This window comes from Tupaia chinensis, unplaced genomic scaffold, assembly GCF_000334495.1.
Source record: "Tupaia chinensis unplaced genomic scaffold, TupChi_1.0 Scaffold000257_1, whole genome shotgun sequence".
Lineage (NCBI taxonomy): Eukaryota > Metazoa > Chordata > Mammalia > Scandentia > Tupaiidae > Tupaia > Tupaia belangeri.
In genome coordinates, this window is record NW_006159737.1 from 2,000,424 (window position 1) to 2,019,682 (window position 19,259).

The following is a 19,259-nucleotide window of genomic DNA, read 5'->3' on the forward strand; positions in this document are numbered from 1 at the left end:
CTGCTCCGGCGGGGCCTTTCTTTCGTTGGCGGGCGCCGCCGCTCCGGGGGCATGAGCTCCCGCGCCCCGCGCGGCTTCCGCCGGGTGCCCCGCGCCCCTCTGAGACATTATTAATGTACATTTATCATTAACCTTTTGGTCTTCAAAAAATGTTTGTTTTTTTTTTAAACAAATTTGCTATAGGGCATGTGTGCTAACTGGAGAGAGACAGAGAGAGATCAAGAGAGGGAAAGGGTGAAAGCACCCCTTGGTCATACCTCAGTCCTTCCTCAACCATTCTCCTCTTAGAATTTTGGTCATGCATCTACATGTGCCTGATGTTTCTCAAGCTGCTGGGTCTGGACTCAAACCGCATAGTCAGCCATGTGGTATCCAGCCACCTTAAGCACCACACCATTGTCTGGCCCCAGCCTTTTGGAAATTTTGTTTTATTTTTAAGAGATTTTTGCTGGGACCAGCAGTTGGCATAATGGCTGTGTCACTGGACTCCCATGTAGTCCATCGCGGTTCGAGTCCCGGACCCAGTGGCTTAAACTCATGCCAGGCATGTGAATATGCGTGCCCAAGATCCTGAGAGGAGAATGGAGAAGGATTGTGGCATGGCCATCCCCCCGGGGGTGATTTCTCACTTTCTGTCTCTCTGTCTCCCTCTGTCTTTCTGGCGAGCGCACATGCCCTATAGCAAAACTTCTCAAAAAAAAAATATTTTTGCAATAGGGCATGTGTGCTTCATTCTCTTCTGAGGATTTTAGGCATACTTGCACCTATGGCTGGTGTATAAACTGCAGTTGACCACGTGGGAATCCAGCTCCTTAAAGACTATGACATCTTCTGGTCCTGCCTTTTGGAAATTAAAAAATATATATATTTATTGGTAGTTAGCTAACATTTATTAAGCTTAGTGTGTGCCAGACAGTTGACTAAGTACCTTATATTTGTTATTTAATCCTTCCAAGAACCTTTGAATTTGAAACTATTAATATCCCATTTTACAAGTTGATTGTGTGGCCTAGTAGTTAGGGGAATCAGATTCCACATGGTTGACCTTGGTTCAAACCCCAGCCCTGGTTGCTTGAGGAACATCGGGGACATGTGTATGTGCATGCTTCAAATCCTGACAGGATGGAGAAATGGAGCAGAAGGGATTGCAGAGTGACACCTTGTGGGGTTGCTTTCTCCCCCTGTCCAGTCCTGTACTCTCTATATGTCTTTGGTGAGAGCATGCACCCTCATTCATTTTGCAAGTGACGTAATGAGATTTTGAGAGGTCAAGAAACCAAGATATTTCAAAGTCACATAGCTAGTAATATCAAGAACAGTGAGGGCTTTGGTATTTTACTGTATTTGTAAGCTAATAAGTTATCCTGTCACTGCTTATTGGGTGCTGAGTCAGAGACAAAGGATTCGTGGTAAAAGAAGTAGCCAGGGCTCCAAGTTTGGGCCAGTTTCCTGTGTTCCCCAAATTCTACTGGGGCAATCCAGGTGTGTCTACAGGTGAGGCTTTTAGTGTTTTTATGGTAAATCAAAGGCATCCTACTTTTGTTTCCAGAAAGGTGTTATCTTAATTTTCATGGTTTCTTATTGCAACTCAACCTTGAAAAATGGCTCGGGAAATCAGTGGTCATAGCTTTCCACTTCCGACATACCCAAAACATTTCAGACACCCAGGGCCCATAGTGGAGACTTCTAACTCAGGATTCAAACCCAGGCAGCATGGGTCCAGAGTCGACTCCCAAGAACCACTATACTTTGCAGTGCATTCTTTTATGTTCTATAATCTCTATGATTTTATGATTTAGACACCTTGAAATTTCTTATTTTTAGGTTGAATAGATACTTGGCACTGCTAATTGTTATAAAGATAATTGGCAGTCACCTTCTTTGAAAACAACGAACAACTTGAAAACTTTTTAATGTAATTGTTTTGGCCACTTATTCATATCATTAATTAAGGGCTTCTTCTGAGCTATAGGTACTACCATAAATGAATGTTGCAGTTTATAGAGAACTGTAAACAGTAGTATCTTGCTTATAAGGAGTTAATATATAAAGAGTAAGTCAAGACATTTAATATATGAAACTAGTGCATGACTAAATGCCTTAGAAACCACAGCAAGTAATGCGTGTGAGCAGTTGCATTGACAGGAAGGGAGAGGGGTATTGATTATCCAGTACCACTTTTTCTATATGGCTTCTCTTTTTGACTTACACTGATTTCACATTGCATGGCTTTAAATACCGTTTATAGACTTCTGATCTCCCATTTCTATTTTCAGACCAGCTTCTTCTCAGAACTCCAAACTACCATTGATTGTCCAGTGGGTATCTTGAACTTGGCATGCCCCAAACCAAACTGTGGTCTATCTAACTCCCACCCACTTGCCAAGCCAAGCCTGCATTATTTGCAGTTTTCCTCATTTCTGTAAGTTCACCTCTATCCTTCCAGTTGCTCCAGGCTAAACATTAGCAGTGTCCTAATTCCTTTCTTTGTTTCACAGTTTCTATCTAGTCCCTCACCAAATTCTTTCAATTTTGTCTTCAAAATATATCCAGAATCTGGGACCAGCAGTTGGCGTAGTGGCTATGTCACTGGACTCCCATGTAGTCAACTGTGGTTCGAGTCCCAGAACCGGTGGCTTAAACTCACGCCGGGTGCGTGTGCATGTGTGCCCAAGATCCCGAGAGCAGAATGGAGGAGAAGGGATTGTTGCATGGCCATCCCCCCTGGGGTGATTTCTTGCTTTCTCTCTCTCTGTATCTCTCTCTCTTTCTGGCGAGTGCAAAGCAAAAACCTCTCCTCCCCAAAAAAGCAAAGCATAACAAATATATATATATATATGTATACATATATATATGTATGAATAAATTCAGCATAGGCAAGGCTTTTTTGTTGAGGGGGGGTGGTAACATAGATGGAGAAATTGGCCCATACTGATTTCTGAGTATTTCATTTAATAATGGAAGTTTGTATCTATTTGGTTTTCCAAGTTGAAAGGATTCAAAGAAATGAAAACATTTTGTCACCATCTTTCAAATATTTATACCTCATCCTTTTTTCCTTAACACTGTTTAAAAGCAGTGATAGCAGGAATCTTCCTTTTTGTTCCTAACTTTAGTAGAATGCTCCTAATGTTTAACTAAGGTTAAGATTATAAATATATACCCTTTATAAGAAAAAAATGATTCTTTTTAGCTCATTGCTTTAACAAATGAGGAATATTTATTAATTTTTGGCATACATGTAGACAATGGTTTTTCTCCTTTGGTCAGTTAATATAATAAATTATATTAACAGATTTCATAATGTTGATCTTTATATCTTATATTTATAACATTATATATCAAAGTCAAGATTTTCAAGCACATAGTAATTGTCAGACCTGTTTCTGGATGTGGAGGAGCAGCATTAATAAGGCAGAAAAGATTCTTCTTCCAATGAAAGCATTATTCTAGAGGGGATGATAGACAACACACAGTAAGTGAATGATTAAACCGTAGTTTTCAACAGTGATTAAACTTATGAAGAAAGTACAATAGGAAGTATTATTAGGGAAGCCTTCCAAGAGAAGTTGCATTTGAACCAGAACCTGGAGGATTAGAAGGAATTAGTCATAAAGATTTATGGTAACCCATTCTTTTTTTTTTTTTTTTTGAGAGACATTTTTGCTATAGGGTGCATGTAGTCGCCAGAGAGAAAGTGAGAAATTACCCCTCGGGTGGATGGCCATCCAGGAGTCCCTTCTCCTCCATTCTCCTCTTGGGATTTAGGCACACACACATGCACCTGTGTGAGTTTGAACCTGCTTACTCCAGGACTTGAACCTCGATCTACTACCTGGGAGTCTAGCACCCTTGCTACTATGGCAACTGTTGGTCCTGGTAACACAGTCTTTTTTTTTGGAGAGGGTTTTGCTATAGGGCGCATGCGCTCACCAGAAAGAGAGAGACAGAGAGACAGAAAGCAAGAAATCACCCCCCAGGGGGGGATGGCCACACTGCAATCCCTTCTCTTCTGTTCTCTTGGGATCCTGGGCACGCATGCACACGCGCCCAGCGTGAGTTTAAGCTACCAGGGCTGGGACTCGAACCACGGTTGACTACGTGGGAGTCCAGCGACATAGCCATTACACTAACTGCTGGTCCCCTGGTAACCATTTTTGACAGAAGAAACCGAAAATGCAAAAGCCCCAAAGAGGAAATCAGCCCACTTATAGTAAGAAAGGGCATGGTTACATGTTAAGGTCAGAGAGGGAGGCAGGGGCTATCATTTAGGATCTTGAAGGCCATGGTGAGGATTTTGGATTTTATTCTAGAGCTGTTTAAATATGACAGTGATATGATCTGATTTACTTAAATAGTATTTATCCAACTGTTGCATGAATTATTATTTTTTTGTTGTGGGAAGTGTTCAGGAATGAAATAAGATGACCAGCTAAGAGACTTCTGGAGTAGTAGTATGAAAATATGACAGAATGATGGACAAAAGTAGGCTGAGGGGACCAGCAGTTAGCATAATGGCTATGTCGCTGAACTCTCACGTAGTCGACCGTGGTTCAAGTCTCGGACCCGGTGGCTTAAAACTCACGCTGGGTGCATGTGTGTGTGTGCCCAAGATGCAGAGAGGGGAATGGAGGAGAAGGGATTGTGGCGTGACCATCCCCCCTGGGGGATGATTTCTCACTTTCTGTCTCTCTGTCTCTCTCTGTCTGTCTGGCGAGCGCACACACCCTATAGCAAAAACCTCTAAAAAAAAAAAAAAGAAGTAGGCTGAGATCCAGTTTTAAAGTTAATATTGACAGTGCTTGTTGAGTGACTAGATAATGGGTGAGAGAAAGAGAAGAATTAAGATGACTCCAGAAAGATAAACATTACTTGATTATGTAATATATTTGTTAATCATACCATTGGATGTAATTTACGCATGTTATAGTTAGGAAACTTATTGTCTGAAGGACAATGGGATCTATTGCCTTGGTGAATATCCAAGCTGGTTTAGTCCTTTTCCAACTTAATTGGATGTAGTCACAACTTCCTCTTTAGGTGATTACTCAGGGAGTTCTTATAAATGTTATGAGCCATTAACTGGGGCCTTATTCATACTGGGTACTGTCAGAAAGACTCTGACAACATTTCCAAGCATAGATGAGCAAGCATAGCTCCTGCTGGCTGTATGAGAGACAGTGTAGTTGCCATTGTGAAATGGGCTTCCTTACTAAATAGCTATGAGAATAATCACAAGATGCTGACTCTCAAAGGCTACTTAGTGCTGGTTGACAGATGGTATTTATTCTTTGTGGGAGATAATTATTCATGGTTCTCTTGCTTTGCTGCTTAAGAGGAACCAACAGTTTTATTTTGGACTATCTTTTCAAAGATATTTGTATACTGACCAACCTTGGATGAATGAGGTAGTGTCCCTTTCTAGGTCAGAGGTCAGATTTATCTGTTTCTAGCATAATGACAATAGTATTTTCCTCTGGGGAAGATTTGCTTGTAGTCCATTATAAAGAATGACTGTTTCTGCATTGGAGGTTCCTCGACTGTGACGCAAACCCACTGTGTGTGGAGCATCTAATTGGCCTGTTGCTATTTAGTAAGGATGCTCATATTGTCTCTGTAGGACTTGGGAGCATGGGGATACTATAATATATGCATGTGGAGATCATGCTTTCTGCTATGCCATGTGGGAGTCCAGGCCTTAACCACTGCATCACCTGCTAGCCCTGGTGCCCACTCTTGTTCTGTCTATTACTCCTCACTCACCTTGCCCCTGTCAAGTAACTAGCTTTATTAGTTTCTTTCACACTTTCTACAGTGTCTCCTTATTCAGATAGAAGCAAATCCAAATACATATGTTTATTCCACCTTCTTTCTTTGTTTTACTTAATATATACTGTAAGGTATTCATATGACCATCAAGAGTACCCCCCTTTTTTAGTTTAGCTTTTTTATTGTTAAATATAGCACACAGTGAGAAAACCACATGAAGCTCATGTACAGCTTCATGATTATAAGGCAAACACTCTTTTCAGCATTTTCACCCTTCACAGCAGATGTGTTATACGATTGATGCTTACTTTTGCCTGTGTGTTTGTATGTGTCTGCGACTTTATGACATTATTTTTATCCAACCATTTGTCATTTAGATTTATTTATTGTTTTCTGCAGCTCTGATTTTACATCTGGAATCAGTTACCTTTTTTTCTGACCAGAATAAATTATTGTGTTTATATTGTTGAATTTCTTTAGTGTTAGTCTTGATAGCTTGCTTTCTTTTTACAACTGTAAATAGTATTATTGCTTCTATTCTTTATTTCATTTTTCTATTAAGGCATATTTTAGACACAGTAAAATTTACATTTTTAATTTTTTTGTGAGATTTTTGCTATAGGGTACCTGTACTTGCTGGAGAGACAGAGAGGGACAGAGAGACAAAAGCAAGAAATCACCCCCCCGGGGGGACCGCCACACTGCAATCCACTCTCCATCTCCTCTTGAGATTTTGGGCATGCACGCACATGTGTCTGGTATGAGTTTTAGACTTGAACCATAGTTAACTATGTGGGAGTCAGACCACGTAAACATTATGCCATCTGCTGTTCCCAAAATTTACCTTCTTTTTTTTTTACCGTGGAGTGCTATGTATTTTAATAAACACATAAAATTTATGTAATCATTATCGTAGTTGAGATTTTAAATAGTTCCATCACATGAACATTTTCTCATATCCTTCTGTAATTAATTTCTACCCTTAATCCTTGGGTTTGATAAATTTTCTTACCCTATAATTTGTCATATAGACAATTCAGCCATATAAGACTGAATCTTACAGTAGATAGCCTTAGAGTTGACTTCTTCACTTAGTACAAATTCATTTGAAGTTCATTCATGTTGTGTGTAGTAATTTTTTTAATTGATGCTGGTATTCTATTTTATGAGTGTGTCATAGTATGTGAAGTCATTCCTCAGGGAATTTGTATTGTTGCTATTCTTTGGTGATTAAGACTAAGTTAGCTATAGACACCTGTGTACAAGTTTTGTACTAGTGAGTGCTTTCATTCCACGTGGTGACAAGACAGATTACTGGGTCAAATATTAAGTGTATATTTATACAAAAATTCACAGACCCTTATCCCAAATGCTATGCCAGTTTTCATTTGCTCCATCAAGATCTGAGAGCTCCAGTTGTCTTCATACTCACTCACTAGGGCTTATTATTGTTGGGTTTAAAAAATATGTTATTTTGGGACCAACAGGTGGCATGGTGATTAAGGTGTTGGACACTCCCACATGGCCGACCAGGGTTCAAGTCCTGAATCTGGTGGCTTACTTTCTCACTTCCTCTCTCTCTCACTCTCAACCTCTGTCTCTCTCTGGTCAAATTAAAAAAAAAAAAAAGAATGAATAAATAAAAATAAAATAATTATTGAAAAATATGTTATTTTAATTTTTTCTAGTAGGTATTCAGTGCTATCTTATTGTGAATTGAAGTTGCATTTTTCTAATGACTAATAATATTAAGCATATTTTTTTTATGTGCTTGCTCTCCAGGCTGGGACTGGAATGAGGTAAATGAGACATCTAGGTTCCAATCTGGGGAGATAGGCACTCTCAAGTTTAAGTGCAAAGAGCATTAGCAGGTGCCTCATTTGCCTCAACCTGTTGCTGGACCTGTTTGTCTTCTGTATATATCTTTGGTGAACTGTTTAAATCTTTTACTTTGTGTGTGTGTGTGTGTGTGTGTGTGTGTGTGTGTTATTGTTTCTTACTGTATTAATCCTCTTGTGATCTATATACAGGTCCTTTATCAGATGTGTTTTGCAAATTATCACCCAGTTTATGGTTTATCTTTTAATTTTTCTAGTTGTGTTTAGCAAGTTCATGATTTTGTTACTGTTGCTGTGTTAGAATACGCTATCTTGGCCATATTGGAAGAAGGATAATCTACTAGGTAGAAATGTAAGGAGTTAGGAGTTAGGGCTTCTTTGTGATATTCTATTTCAAATCAGGCCATTAAGCTCCATTGTGGGATGACCATGCCAGAATCCCTTCTCCACCAGTTTCCTTAGAACTTAGAGCACACACACACACATACACTCACACACGCACACACACACAACATAATCTTCAAGCTGCCAAGTTCTGGACTTGAATGCATAGGTAGCCATGTGAGATCCAGTGCCTTAATCTCCATGCCACCTGTTGGCCTTCTAAAATTTAATATTCTCTCAGTTGTTGCCATAGAAATCTGTCCTCAGGGCTACCTTCCCTATTTTATCTTTTTTAAAAATATTACTTTAAATATTTTTAAAACATTTAAATTTAATCACATGTATCTTTATAGTGCCCTATTTTATATTGCTGGCTACCTGCTGTGTTGGCTCCTCACTGCTCTGATCCAACTCCTGCCTCTGCAGCCTAGCTCTGGGATGTCCTTGGCACACTGGACTAAGCTTCTAGATGCTGTCATCATCTCTTAAGCCAAACTTTTGGCTGCTGAGTTCTGGCTTTAGTCAGGTTCAAACTCAGTCCACATTTTCATTATTATACTTGTTTGGGGGGTCAAAGGTCACTAAACAACTCTGCTACAATTTGTAAAAGCAGAGTTATTGCAAGGAGTGTTCTATCCAGGGTACTGCTAGCTGTTGGTTCCTTGGAGCTCTTAATAATTTGTAATCCAGAAACGTAAATCTTATGTCAGCTTTGTATTCAGAAGAAAAGTAATTCAAAGCATCTTGTTTTCACAGTTGCTTCTCATTGAATAAGAAATTATTTTGCTGTATGTTCTTCAAAGAATATTTCTCTTAAATTTATTGAGTTGAGAGTTTTGGGATCATTCATTTTTATTTTCTGTGGCGTTTTTTATTAAAAATTCACCAGTGTTTTTTATCTGATGTTCTCACCAAGATAATCAGAATTTTTTGAAAAAAAAAAAAGAACAATATTGTAGTATATTAAGAACTTTACTCTGTACCAGCAATGAGTTTGATATTTGATATGGAAACTTCTCTGCATATGTAAATATGTTTATTCTTCTTGATTCAGAAAATGTCTGATGAAGAGGAAGAGTTTGATAATCAGAATACGGTGAATTCAACAGAAGAAAGAGATGACACTTCTAATACTATCAATATTCCAGTTATCTCAGAGGAGCTTCCAGACACAGACGAAGCTGATGAACATGAATCTGAAGTAGAAACGTTTGATGAGGGCCAGGAAATACCTGCTATGGAGGAAAATGTCTTTAGCTTTCCAAGCCAGGAACCAGGAGATGAAGAACTCGTGGAAGAAGTTATGCCATCTAGTCAGGTTTCATACACCTCAGAATATTATGGGGAATCTGAGACACAGTTAGACACACAGAATCTAAATGACGACAATCTCACATTTCTGGATAAAATAAAGGCTATAAAGAAGTCTTTGCAAGAATCAGTGAAAGACTCTTCAGCAATAGGTATTACCTAGGGAAGATGGGCTATTTCGTTTCCCCATTTTGAAGAATGGTTGTTTTTTCTTGCTTACTTTTACTTGAAGTATTTTTAAAATTGATCTCGTTATACTTTCCCTTATCCATCAAACTTTTAGAGTTACACTGCTTGACTCTCTGACTCTCTTAACTGTGTGTGACAACTTCTCTATCCTACAATATCTATTTACCCCATAAGTAAGCATCATTAAATTTTAAATCAATATTTGTTTATATTTTTACTTTTTTTTTTGGAGAGGTTTTTACTATAGGGTACGTGCGCTTGCTTCAGAAAGACAGAGAGGCAGAGAGACAGAAAGCGAGAAATCCCCCCTCCCCGAGGGGACGGCCACGACGCAATCCCTTATCCTCCATTCTCCTCTGGGGATCTTGGGCATGCATGCATATGCGCCTGGCATGGGTTTAAGTCACCAGGTCCAGGACTCAAACCATGGTCAACTATATGGGAGTCCAGCAACATAGCCATTATGCTGACTGCTGGACCCTGTTTATATTTTTAAATTAAATAGGTTTTTTAAATGTCCAGGGGACCTAAAAATGACAGAGAAATTCTTGATTATAATTGGAATTTTTTTTGCATATCAATTTAGAGTTAATTGTACATAGCTAGCAAGAGGTGATATGAGAACCTGACTCCAGATTTCCTAGTTTCGTATCCAGTACTCGCTCCACATATTATGATGCTTTACATATTTGTAGGATCTGCGTATGATTAACCTTATATTTAGCTTCAGAAAAATCACGATTATATTTTATTGTAGCTTAATTTTAAAGACATGCACAAAATAATGTTGATGGTGTATAGTTAGTATGACAGTCTTGGTACCGGAGCAGAGGGGGAGCAACAATCAGGTAGTGGTACTGCAGAGGACGGTTCTGCTCGCATGCCTCACTGACGATTCTTTTTCCTTCTGTCGAGTTTTGTTTGGTTTTGTTCTGTTTTATTTTAATTTGCCATAGGGCAATGTATTCACCAGAGAGAGAGAGAGAAACAAAGAGAGAGAGAGAGACAGAGAGAGAGAGAGACAGAGAAAGTACCTCTCATGGGATGTGGTTCTGCTGCAAGCACTTCTCTATTTTTCTCTTTTCAGGATTTTGGGCATGCTTGTGTGTACATTCGTTGTGTTTTTCAAGCCACCAGGTTTGGGATTCAAACTGCACAGTTGGCCGTGTGGGATCCAGTTCCCTTAACCACCAGGCCGTGGTCTGGGGTTCAATTTTTAGATTTTTTTCTTTTCTTTTTCTTTTCTTTTTTAGATTTTGTTATTGTGTGCATACGCAGGGAGGAAGAGAGAGAAAGTAAAAATGTAATTCCCGCTCCCACCCCGGGGATGGCCATACTGCAATACCTTCTCCATTCTACTCAGTATTTTGAGTACATTTGCACATGTTTACCAGATGTGTTCCTCAGGCTGTGGGGTCTAGGACTCCAAATACCCAGGAATATGGCCTCCTTAACCATTATGCTACTAATCGACTCTAGATTTTTCTTTTTTTCTTAAGTTTATTTATTTATTTCTTCCTTCACACACACAGACACACACACAGACACACACACACACACACACACACACACACAGAGAAAGAGATAGAGAGGCAGAGACAGGCATTCCCAACAGGGTCTTTATGCCGTGCCACACTCTCAACCTCAGCTAGCCGGGATCATGGCCATGTGCACACACACCTGGCATACACAGGGAGGGCTCGGGAGCACCCTGAGGCCGTTCTTATTAGTTGCATTACTACTGTGCCACCATCTGGCTCCCAGTTTTGGTGATCTCCCCTCTCCCAGGAGGTCACCATATTGATAATCAACCTAGTGTGGACACTGATTGGCCTAATGCACTACAGCCAAGAACTCTTAGACTCAGGCATCCTCTTGCCCTGCCTCCTGAACATTTTGGGATTTCAATGTGCCCATCCAGCCCATTTTTGGACATTTCTATTATCCCCTGGTAATATCATTTATAACAAATACATGATGATTAAAAAAATAAAGTTGTCTTGGTACATACTTCCTGAAGTCCTCCAATCCCTTCACATAATTCTCCTTCTCAAAGCTTAAAAATTCACTATTGGACCAGCCTCATAGCACAGTGCCTAAGTACTATCCCACATGAGTGACCAGAGTTTGAGGCCCAATTCTGGTGGCTTGTATTCCAGATGCACATGCATGCCCATGATCCTGACGAGATGAAGAATTAGAGGAAAAGGATTGTGGCATGGCTAGACCCTGTTGGGGAGTGCTTTCTTTCTCTCTGTCTGTCTCTCTTATACACACACCTTCTGGCATTTAAAAAAAAATGGAAAAATTAAAAAAAAGAATTCCACTATTATAAAAGTTCTAAAGTATACGAATCATAGGCCCAGACAAAACTTTTCTTTACCAAGATTAAAACCTCCCACTTCGGAGCTGGCAGGTGGTGTGGTGGTTGAAGTACTGGACTCCCACATGGCCAAGCATAGTTTGACTCCCAGACCTGGTGACTTGCTTTCTCACTTTCCTTCTCTCTCTCTCTGGTCAAATTAAAATACATAAATAAATAAATTAAATAAATAATTAAAAAATGACACAAAACAAAACACCTCCCACCTCAGTTTTTCCTCAGCAACCCATTTTCCGGGGCCTCTCCCTTCTTCTTGGGAGTACTGTTTTTTCTTTCCCTCTCCTTCAATAAACTCTCTGCTTTTCCCTAAAAAAAGTATATAAATCATAGCTTTTTGTATCCATAAAACAATTAAAATCGCTTTTTGACAATTTTGACATCTTTGTTGTTAGAGAACTATGTAAACAAGTTTTAACAAATCCCATGAACCCAAGCATTACCAATGCCTCCTTAAATTTTGTGATGGGATTATTTCTTTTTTTAGTTTTTTGGAGAGATTTTCGCTATAGGGCACGTGCACTCGCCAGACAGACAGAGAGACATAGAGACAGAAAGCGAGAAATCCTTCTCCAGGGGGGATGGTCACGCCACAATCCTTTCTCCTCTATTCTCCTCTTGGGATCTTGGGCATGCACGCACATGCGCCCGGCTTGAGTTTTAAGCCACCGGGTCAGAGACGCGAACTGTGGTCGACTGTGGGAGTCCAGCGACATAGCCATTACACTAACTGCTGATTCCCATGTGATGGGATTATTGATAAATGTCCCATTTAGCTATAAGTAAGTCTATAGATTAAAAGAAAAAGTCTATCTTATTGATGTGTTTTGAAATACTGTATTTCCCCTCCTATAAATGGTAAAGAAATAATGATTATACAATAATTTTTATCCTTATAATGTAAGAATAACTTTTTATTTTTAATTACCAGAGGGCATTTGCACTCTCCAGAAAGAGAGAGAGAAAAAGAGAGAAATCACCTCCCAATGGAGCATGGTCACACTGCAACCCTTTTTACTATAATTCTCTATCTTGTGAGGATTTAGGGCACACACACATACTCCTGGTATATTTTTCAAACTGCCAGGCCACAGTCTGCCATGCGGGATCTAGCTTTTTAGGCACAGAATCTAACAATTGTGGTAGGGGGCAGGCCCACCATGTGAGGATTTTGATCCCCATATTATAGAATGGGTATAATATCTATTTTTGTGAAAAGTAGTTACAGGGCATTTCTAAGTTCCAGGTTCAAGACCTCTATCTCAAGGTCTCCCTTTTCTATACTCACTATAGAAAAATGCTTCATTTTCTAAGATGTTTTCTATGCCTATAGCTGAACAATCTATATCAGGTGTTGAACGTTAATGCTAATTCTCAAGATTAAGGGTTAATTTTCAAAGAAAAAGGTTGCAATTGAATGCTGATCACCTTTCCTTATATAAAATAAAAAAGTTACTCTTATCATCAGGATGCAGTGGGGAAATGTGGCACCAGCGGCCTGGATTCCATGTGATCAAAGTCAGCCCAGAATTCTGCACCTCTTTGTGGGCATAGGTTTCTGACTCTTGCTATAGTTGACTATAATTTTTCTTTTCTCTTTTTGTCTACAGTGAAAATTGTACTTATTCCTGTGGGCCAGGAAATTACAATGCCTTTTAAAGTTGACATCATTTTCAAATTTCTCAAGGATCACTTTTCACAGTTATTAGGTATACCGGAATATGTACTGCAGTTAAGATATTCAGGTAAGTTTGGAGGCTAATAAAGCTTATCAAGAACTCCCTAGTTTTATCATGTTTACAGTCAAGATCTTCAATTTGTTAAATGAAATACCTTGATATTTACTATTTAAACATTATATTATGGTTATACATTAATTGATTTTACACATTTTTATTGAGGTTATACGTTGTTCTTGATACTTGCTAAGAACTAAAGATACAAAGAAACATGAAACAAAATTCATGATTACAATAGTTTACAGACTAGGAAGAAAGAAGAAGAAGAATGCAGTAGTTACTATATAACATGTACATGCTTCAGTGAAAATATACACTAAAAGCCATGGGAACAGGGAGAAGGAGGTTGGGAGATTCTACGACATTTCATTTAATAGAAGTGATAATATTGGGTTAATTCTCAAGGAAGTGAGAAAACCTGGAACTTTTGGGAAATGGGCGAGATGTTTTCTGTGGCTGGTGGTAGTTTATATATGGAGAGTGAGAGGAGATGAGACTGAAAAAAAATAGGTGATGAAGGCGAATGCACAGAACAAGAAGGTTGAACACAATTTGTTGGTATTTCATACATTGAGATCATTTCACATTCCCATGATGTCAAATTTCTTTCTTTTTTTTTCTTTCATTTATTTATTTTTACATTGTTCACAAACATCTACTTGTGGATGGTATTGAATACTCCACTGGAGTTATATCAGCCTTCTTACATGAGAGGACATGATTTTTATAAGTGCAATAGTTAACCAGACAAAGATAGTTTATTTGAATGTATGTTCCTATAAATATGTATGAACATATCTTAATATTTTAGTTAAAAATTGTTTTGGCTAAGCTGTGGTAGCACCTGCTGGGAGATGCTGCTTCTCAGGAACCTGAGGTCATGTGGAAGTACTGGATCCAGTTCTGGCCTACTCTAAAGGATTGGCACAGTCTCCTGAGCCTGTTCCAGTGACTTGGGAGGCTGAGGTGGGAGGGTTGCAACATAGCACAATTATGTCTTCAAAAAAGAAACTTTTTGATATTGACTTATAAAGATGTCCACAGAAAGTTTCCAGAGAAAAACAATCAATCCAATTTCAAAACTATTAAAAAAAATCCATCATAATAAATATACTCCAAAAGTAAGATGTTTATGTATTCTATAACTGATTATTAAAGCCTGATTGGGGAAACAAAACTAAAATGTAAGTGATTATTAGAAATGATGATGATGGTTAATTTATTGAATATGTACTGTGTGCTAGCACTCCTATGAAATGTGTTGTCTAGGTTACCACTTGATCAATGCAACCACCCAATGGAAGTCGGTATTATTAGGAACTCTTTCTGAGAAAAGGAACTTAAAACTTAAGGAATTGATGCAAAGTCATGCTGCTGATCAAGGGTAGAGTCTCAACTGAACTGTAGATATTCCTCCAAAGTGGGAATTAGAAACTACTGGACGTTAACTAAAATGTGAAGTTTAAAATTAGAGAAGTGACAGCACTTTGAGACTGTGGTAGCTGGCCAGTAGTATTAAGGCTCTCTGTCAATACGCTTCCTGACCCTTTTTTTTTCTGTAAGTGCCAGGCATCAGCACTGAGGATCAGACCTATATCAGCAGCAATTACAACAGAGCTTGATTCTTATCAACCATCATCTAAGATGGGTGATTTCTTCTAATACTAGAACTGGAGCTCAACTTTGGTGGTACTAAGTCTACTATAGAAATAAGTAGGAGGGGAGAAAGCTTGGGGAACCTATATATGTTTCCTATGGCTCCTGTCACTGACAATTACAAATTTACTGACTTAATGCAACACGTGTATTTTTCTTATAGTTCCAGGGAGTAGAAATTCTAAATTGATTTCACTGATGTCAAGGTGTTAATAGGTCCACTCTCTCTCTCTCTGGAGGCTCTAGGGGAGAAGCCACTTGATTGCCTTTCCAGTTTCTGGAGTTTCATTCTTTCTTTTCTTTTGGAGCTTACTTTTAAAAAATTTTGCCAGAGAGTGTGTGTGCTCACAAGAGAGAGAGAGAGAGAGAGAGAGAGAGAGAGAGAGAGAGAGAGAGAGAGAGAGAGAGAGAGAGAGAGAGAGAGAGAGAGAGAGAGAGAGAAAGAGAGGAGGCATGCCCACGGGGGATGATCATGCCGCAATCCCTTCTCCTGGGAGAAGGAATGTGGACATATTTTAGGGCCATGATTAAACTCATCATAAAGCCTATATGACATTCATATTAATTTTTTACTGAACAATTTAGTTTGTCAAGTTCAAACTCAGAGTACATAGAATATGCTTTCTTGAACACAGTAAAAAATAGACTAATGGTGTCTGATAGGTTTCTAAGAATAAGTATAGCTTTTGTGTGTTCAAATTTCTACTTATAATTTAGGAAGACTAAACATTTGATATAGATTTTTCTTAAAAGAATTATTTATTTATTTATTATCATTATTTTTCAATTTGACCAGAGAGAGACAGAGAGAGAGAGAGAGAGAGAGAGAGAGAGAAAGAAAGAATGAGATAGCAAGCCACCAAGTCCAGTACTTGAACTGTGGTCAGCCCTGTTGGAGTCCAGCTCCTTTAACCACCACACCACCTGCTGGGCGAGATATATTTTTAATCAATAAAGTTTCTGTGATACAATACAGTAGTTAGTAACATTATTATATTTTTGTATCCCTCAGCAGAGAGAAAGAAAATTGGTCCATTCACTGATTATACTAACAGTGGATGCAGGAGGGAGAATAAAGTAGAAGTCGGAGCAATTCAAAATAAAAATAAAGCAATGTATATCTTTTCCAGCACACAGCTGAAGCTTACCTCCGCCTTGGCATGAATTAATTTATGTTTCTAATTATAGAGAGAAGGACTGTTCAGATTTCTGAGTGTATGCTTTTCTATACTGGAGAATGGGATGGGTATGAAAATGATCATGCTTCCCCCTATAAGGACATGTCTTATATTTACTTACATGTAATGTTTTGTTAGAGTCAATGTATAGAAAAATATTTTGTTTATATGACAGAATATTTTCATTTTTAAGTGTTTATTGAGGTCAATAGTTACTATACATTTAAATGCGTTGAGTTGTAGCTTTATTTATAATGTTGAATTCCTGCTCAAGAATGACACTATAGAGTTTGCCATTGTGGAATTTTCTATATTAACATTATAGCAAGAGGTGGAAACCATTAATATTATATTTAATAATTAAATGATATGCACTTCTACAAGTATCTTTGATGATGTTTTTCATCCTCTAAAAATGAGGACATAATAATTAGCTCTTTCTGAAGCACTATTGTACATCATGATGGCTGTAGTTAATAGCAATATATTGTATATTTCCTAACTATTAAGAGAATAGATTTGAACATCATGTTATGCTACATAAATATATACAATTTTATTTATAAATTGAAAAGAGAAAGCTCAATCAATAAATAACCATTTCTTTGCTATAAAACTTCTTAAAATGTTATTTCTGATTCTAGGGATAATTCTTAAAAATAATGAAACTTTAATAGAACGTGGCATTAAGCCAAAGGAAGTTGTACAGTTGGAACTCTTTTCTACAAATCCATATCAATATCCAGTTAAAAGAATACCAGGATTAAGTGATGTCTCTCAAATCATAACAGTCCTTGTGCAAACTGGTGAGTTATTTGATGTCTTTTTGGTTGTGTCTTTGTGGATGAACTTTCATTCAGTCTTGGTCTTGTCTCCTTAGGCATTGATCAGTACCAGGAGTTGGCTGTTGAGATTGTAAAATCTGACTTTCACAAACCATTTCTTGGTGGATTCAGACATAAAATAACAGGAATAGAATATCATAATGCCGGGACACAAACAATACCTAAAAAAACTTCTGAAAGAACCAGCGTATTTTGTAGAGACACACAGGTGATATTTTCACTTTTCCATTTAGATTTCGAAGCTATAGCATTGTGTCGTATGACTCTCCCTAATTCTCCCAAGGACTTATGTAGGAATTAAAATGAAAGAAAAATGGACTATGTAGGAAAATACTCTCTTCACTCATGTGTGTGTGTGTATCTGATGAATACTTACATGTTTTAATGTTTTTATTTTAGACTGTTTTTGAGAAAAGAAAGTTTCAACAGACCGCAAATACCACATCCACACAGATGACTAAAATTGGTGTGTATGTATCAAATATGACTGATAAACTGATGACACCAGGACCGTACTTTACAGCGGCACAATACCATGCTCAAAGATTAGCAGCGGTAAGATGACTGTTATTGTGGATGAATACTAAAAATTAAACCTAAGAACCACTTTTACTGTGTGTGTGTGTGTGTGTGTGTATGTGCATGTGTGTGTGTTTCCCTAAGCCATGCTAGCTTCAGAAAGAACCCACATGAGTATCAATTATGAATCATGTTTCATTGGCAACAAAAGCAGCTTTCATCTCCAATATCCCCCCATAGAAGGAACTGGAATCCTAAACGTGCCTAATCTGTCTCTTTCCTTTAGGAAGACCCAGGTGCTTCATGTGTTGCCTTTGGCCATGATTAGCCTTCTCCAAACTTCTGTCTCTTACTTATCCCTGTCACAACAGAATCACCTAGAGAATTTTACAGTCTAATGGAAACCCAGTAGGACCTTAAGGTCTGTTTTCTTTGACATTAGTATCACCATTCCAAGGCTTTTATTTTATTGTTTGCATGGTCTATCATTTTTTTTTTCATCCTTTTACTTTCAACCTATTTGCTCTCTTGTAGACAGCACATGATTGGAGCTACTTCCTAGCATTTGACTATGAGTAAAAATGATGTGAAAACAGTGGTTTAAATAAAAAAAAAATGCTTTAAGTGCTAGTCCATTTCTAGCTCAGTCAGCCCAAGACCTTCAGAGACATGTGTAGGACAAAATGCAAGTCTGACTGCAGTTTGAGTTTTGAATGACTGAGTCCTTGGAAGGAGACTACTCGCCAGAAAACCACTTGGCAACGTTGTTATCAGTGCCAGTTATGGCCAGCCTGATGAGTTTTTTACTTTTTTAGCTTAAACTATTTTTTACCACGTAAAGGTAAAGATGAAGTTACTATAGAACTTTGGAGAAAAGGGGAGGGGTAAAGTTTACATAAAATTTAAGTGAAGCAGCATTTTTATTTTTACTTTTTTAAAGTTTATTTTATTTATTTCATAAGAAAAAGCATGCTTTAGAGAAAGAGAGAGAGGGGAAATACCTTCAACATAGTCTCTTTATGCCACAATCCCTTTCCTCTAGCCCATTAGTTAGTCATAGCCTTGGGATCCAAACCTAGGATCAGCCATGTGGTTTCCAGCACTGTGGAACCAGCTGCATCTTTATGGTCTCAATGCAAACAAGGCTCTGTGTAAATGAGTCAACATCAGGTCTGGACTGTGAATTGAACTAGGATCCTGTATCCTTAAGAAAAAAGTTAAGGGACCAGCAGGTGGCATAGTGGTTAAGGTGCTGGACTCCCACTTGGCTGACTGCAATTTGAGTTTTGAACCTGGTGACCTGAAACTCAGGCTGGGCGCATGTGTGCATGTCCAAAATCCTGAGAGCAGAATGGAGGGGAAGGGATTGTTACATGGCCATACCCCCTTAGGGTGTGATATCTCGCCTTCTATGTTTCTCTCAGGTGAGCACATGCACTCTGTAGCAAAAA

At 38.4% G+C, this 19,259-nt stretch overlaps 1 protein-coding gene across 1 annotated transcript in view; it reads left to right on the forward strand.

Moving 5' to 3' along the window:
• IQUB (IQ motif and ubiquitin domain containing) overlaps positions 1-19,259 on the forward strand; it is a 79,728-nt gene that overhangs the window by 8,609 nt on the left and 51,860 nt on the right. The window contains exons 2-6 of the mRNA XM_006149208.2: positions 9,046-9,454; positions 13,482-13,616; positions 17,089-17,250; positions 17,325-17,497; positions 17,689-17,844. Of these exons, the coding sequence (XP_006149270.1) occupies positions 9,049-9,454; positions 13,482-13,616; positions 17,089-17,250; positions 17,325-17,497; positions 17,689-17,844 (1,032 nt within the window). The 5' untranslated portion in view covers positions 9,046-9,048. The remainder of the gene's footprint in view (positions 1-9,045; positions 9,455-13,481; positions 13,617-17,088; positions 17,251-17,324; positions 17,498-17,688; positions 17,845-19,259) is intronic.